This window comes from Procambarus clarkii, chromosome 91, assembly GCF_040958095.1.
Source record: "Procambarus clarkii isolate CNS0578487 chromosome 91, FALCON_Pclarkii_2.0, whole genome shotgun sequence".
In the NCBI taxonomy this organism is placed as follows: Eukaryota; Metazoa; Arthropoda; class Malacostraca; order Decapoda; family Cambaridae; genus Procambarus; species Procambarus clarkii.
The window spans coordinates 6,810,034-6,815,033 of record NC_091240.1 but is presented as its reverse complement, the minus strand read 5'-3'; the positions used below and the strand labels follow the sequence as shown (position 1 = coordinate 6,815,033).

General features: G+C 48.5%; 1 protein-coding gene across 1 annotated transcript in view; it reads right to left on the bottom strand.

The window, feature by feature from the left end:
- The window catches only part of LOC138359526 (aggrecan core protein-like), a 14,312-nt gene extending 10,448 nt beyond the window's left edge, over nt 1–3,864 (bottom strand). Inside the window, exons 1-2 of the mRNA XM_069318862.1 lie at nt 3,305–3,864; nt 395–505 (exon numbers count right to left, since the gene is read on the bottom strand). Of these exons, the coding sequence (XP_069174963.1) occupies nt 395–505; nt 3,305–3,864 (671 nt within the window). The remainder of the gene's footprint in view (nt 1–394; nt 506–3,304) is intronic.
- Nucleotides 3,865–5,000: the final 1,136 nt, after the last annotated feature.

The window sequence follows — 5,000 nt, the reverse complement described above, 5'->3', positions numbered from 1 at the left end:
AAGGAACTGGACCTCGCCACACTGAAAGAATGAACGTATAAAGAGCACATGTCAACGACATGCAAAGTTCTGAGGCAATTTGATCACGCAGACTAAGAAGCAATACAAAATTTGACAGTTAGGACGAGCGTAGCTTTAATGATGGTAACAGCCGATGTGTCTTGAGCTGTAGTGAATGACCACACCTAACTGCTTCCTGAACAACCACCTGATGGACTGAATGGTCTCGTCTGATGGACTGAATGGTCTCACCTGATGGACTGGTCTCATCTGATGGACTGAATGGTCTCACCTGATGGACTGGTCTCACCTGATGGACTGAATGGTCTCGTCTGATGGACTGAATGGTCTCACCTGATGGACTGGTCTCACCTGATGGACTGAATGGTCTCACCTGATGGACTGAATGGTCTCATCTGATGGGCACTGGCCAATGTTGAGTCTGATTTCTTCACAACGCGTTATAAAGGTCTTCAAAAGAACGGGAACGATACTTGAGTAAAATCTGGCGTGCGGTTTCCATAGAGTTGTCATATATCGTATATGTGCTCTGATCCTGATCACAGTGTTGGCTACTGATCACAGTGTAGGCTACTGATCACAGTGTTGGCTACTGATCACAGTGTTGGCTACTGATCACAGTGTTGGCTACTGATCACAGTGTAGGCTACTGATCACAGTGTTGGCGACAGATCACAGTGTTGGCTACTGATCACAGTGTAGGCTACTGATCACAGTGTTGGCGACTGATCACAGTGTTGGCTACTGATCACAGTGTTGGCTACTGATCACAGTGTTGGCTACTGCTCACAGTGTTGGCTACTGATCACAGTGTTGGCTACTGATCACAGTGTAGGCTACTGATCACAGTGTTGGCTACTGATGACAGTGTAGGCTACTGATGACAGTGTAGGCTATTGATCACAGTGTAGGCTACTGACCACAGTGTTGGCTACTGATCACAGTGTAGGCTACTGACCACAGTGTAGGCTATTGATCACAGTGTAGGCTATTGATCACAGTGTAGGTTACTGATCACAGTGTAGGCTACTGACCACAGTGTAGGCTATTGATCACAGTGTAGGCTACTGATCACAGTGTAGGCTACTGACCACAGTGTTGGCTACTGATCACAGTGTAGGCTACTGACCAGAGTGTAGGCTATTGATCACAGTGTAGGTTACTGATCACAGTGTAGGCTATTGATCACAGTGTAGGCTACTCATCACAGTGTAGGCTACTGATCACAGTGTAGACTATTGATCAGTGTAGGCTACTGACCACAGTGTAGGCTATTGATCACAGTGCAGGCTACTCATCACAGTGTAGGCTACTCATCACAGTGTAGACTATTGATCAGTGTAGGCTACTGACCACAGTGTAGGCTATTGATGACAGTGTAGACTACTAACCATCCTGCAAGATTAACCTTAAGCATCACGTAGCTACGTGTTTGACATTGTAACACTTCATATAGTCAAGAACATCTGCACAAACACAGATGTATTTATGTTAATAAAAAAAGACGAATCCCCTCCCAGGTTCGATTCCCACCGGTTGGGAACCGGTGGGACTCTAGTTGTATACTGATTGAAGGAAAATTTTTCATTTTCAAAAATGCAAAAGTATTTTCCACCTTTTTGAATAACAAATTTCTTGTATGTGTAATCAGTAAATTTTAGGGGAGACTGTGCTGGGTTAATACAAGTCTGTGTTTATATATTTATATCATGATCTATCGCGCCTTAAAAACTGTATTATAAGATTCAGTTACATATACCTTAACTCGAGCCTAAGAGAGATCAGTCCTGCTCTGATTATTTGGCAGTAAAGTGCAACCTTTTCATTTTGTGCAGTGTTAAGTAAATTCTGGTTTGATCATGTCGAACTTATTTCTTAAGAGTATTTAAATTGGAATTAACAAAAATATGTAATTATTTCTAGAAGTGTGATTTTTTTTTTAAATTTAGTTATATAAATTCAACTTTTAAACCGATAATAAAAAAAAAATTATTATAGATTTTAAAGCAATAATTTATCTGGTTCAAAAACCTGACTCCCTTCAGACTGTCTTTTTTAAATGACTGATTGTGAAGGAAACAGCGTGAGACTGTTAATTGTTGCCCCCCCCCTCCCCCCCCTAGTCTCCCCTCCCCCCCTAGTCTCCCCTCCCCCCTCGTTTACACCTCCTCTCCCCTCCTCCACTACCCCCCCCCCCCAACACACAAATTTCTCCTGTTGTTCGCTGGAAAATATATTTTTTATTTAATTGTTTTCAGCGGCAGAATATCAGTGAATTATTGTTCATTAGAAAGTGGGTTTTGTAATCTTCTTGCGCCGTATTTATATTAATTCTCACTCTCATAATTGAGATTTCTTTAGGAAATCACACTCATGGGGAAATCACACTCATGGGGAAATCACACTCATGGGGAAATCACACTCATGGGGAAATCACACTCATGGGGAAATCACACTCATGGGGAAATCACACTCATGGGGAAATCACACTCATGGGGAAATCACACTCATGGGGAAATCACACTCATGGGGAAAAAGCGTAAATTTTCGCGATTCATTGGCGGGTTTTCGGCAATATCTATGGAGGTGCGAGAGCAGGTTTTTGGGATTAAATCAAAGCTTCTCCATTGTATTTTTTTTCAGGTTGAGGATTCAACTGGCAAAAGTTCATTGTTCATTGTTCAACTGTATTCTCAGGTGCTTGTTTTCGTGAGTTATATTAATTGAGATGACATCAAATAAGAATTCCTGCTTTGGAAGTGAATGCGACATCGCTATACAAGAGCTGAAGACATTATAGGAAATATATATGTGACAATGTCAGACCACGGAGGAAAAATGAAACAGGAAATTTCCTTAAGTACTTTCGTATATTAAATACATCTTCAGAAGGAAGAATTTAATATACGAAAGTACTTAAGGAAATTTCCTGTTTCATTTTTCCTCCGTGGTCTGACATTGTCACATTCTTAATCACGTGTTTATTTTCGTGATATACACACGAAATATATATGTGTGTAATTTTTGAAAGCAGAATAAGAGGGTTGAAAGATGTGTGAGGGAGGGAGGGGGTCCTAGCCCCTAGGTCACCATCTTTATTTATGAGGTGTTTCTTCCGGGCTCACCATAGCCCGTGCTACTTCGAACTTTTTGTTCTGAATCTAAAACAACATTCTCTCTCTCTCTCTCTCTCTCTCTCTCTCTCTCTCTCTCTCTCTCTCTCTCTCTCTCTCTCTCTCTCTCTCTCTCTCTCTCTCTCTCTCTCTCTCTCTCTCCTGATAACTGGCTGCCACTCTCGTCCCCTGCCCCTGATAACTGGCTGCCACTCTCGTCCCCAGCCCCTGATAACTGGCTGCCACTCTCGTCCCCTGCCCCTGAAAACTGGCTGCCACTCTCGTCCCCAGCCCCTGATAACTGGCTGCCACTCTCGTCCCCAGGCCCTGATAACTGGCTGCCACTCTCGTCCCCATCCCCTGATAACTGGCTGCCACTCTCGTCCCCAGCCCCTGATAACTGGCTGCCACTCTCGTCCCCAGGCCCTGATAACTGGCTGCCACTCTCGTCCCCAGGCCCTGATAACTGGCTGCCACTCTCGTCCCCAGGCCCTGATAACTGGCTGCCACTCTCGTCCCCAGGCCCTGATAACTGGCTGCCACTCTCGTCCCCAGCCCCTGATAACTGGCCGCCACTCTCGTCCCCAGCCCCTGATAACTGGCTGCCACTCTCGTCCCCAGCCCCTGATAACTGGCTGCCACTCTCGTCCCCAGCCCCTGATAACTGCCCGCCTGTGATAATTCTGTATATGTTATAATTGGGAAGATATTGTGGGGGCGCGCGAGGCATAATTCCCGGCCCTAGGATGTGATAATTGGCCTCACCGTGAACTATCGGCCATATTAGAAAAAATAACTGTTGGAATTGGCCGGTGTTGGGGAATTAACAGAGATTAATGGGGAGTTGTTTATGGTGGGGGCTGGGCGGGGGTGCTCGGCCCCCCCCTGGGGGTGGGGGGGGGGAGGAGGGAGGGGGCAACTCTCTCGTCTTCTGTTTTCTGGTCTGTGTGAAATTTTATGTTTTTTTTTTTTCCTCCGATGTGTGTGTTTGTTATTTTTGTTACTACTTTTATTCTTCCTCCTCCTCTTCCTCCTCCTCCTCCACCTCCTCCTCCTCCACCTCCTCCTCTTCCTCCTCCTCCTCCACCTCCACCTCCTCCACCTCCTCCTCTTCCACCTCCTTCTCCTCCACTAGCTCCTCCTCCACCTCTTCCACCTCCACCTCTTCCACCTCCTCCTCCACCACCACCACCACCACCACCACCACCACCTCCACCACCACCACCACCTCCTCCACCACCACCACCACCACCACCACCTCCACCACCACCACCACCACCACCACCACCACCTCCCAGCCACCACCACCACCACCACCTCCCAGCCACCACCACCACCACCACCACCACCTCCACCACCACCACCACCACCACCACCACCACCACCACCACCTCCACCACCACCACCACCACCACCACCACCACCACCACCACCTCCCAGCCACCACCACCACCACCACCACCACCACCACCACCACCACCTCCCAGCCACCACCACCACCACCACCACCACCTCCACCACCACCACCACCACCACCACCACCACCACCACCACCTCCCAGCCACCACCACCACCACCACCACCACCACCACCTCCCAGCCACCACCACCACCACCACCACCACCACCACCACCTCCCAGCCACCACCACCACCTCCACCACCACCACCACCACCACCACCACCACCACCACCACCACCTCCCAGCCACCACCACCACCACCACCACCACCACCACCACCACCTCCCAGCCACCACCACCACCTCCCAGCCACCACCACCACCACCACCACCACCACCACCACCTCCCAGCCACCACCACCACCTCCCAGCCACCACCACCACCACCACCACCACCACCACCACCA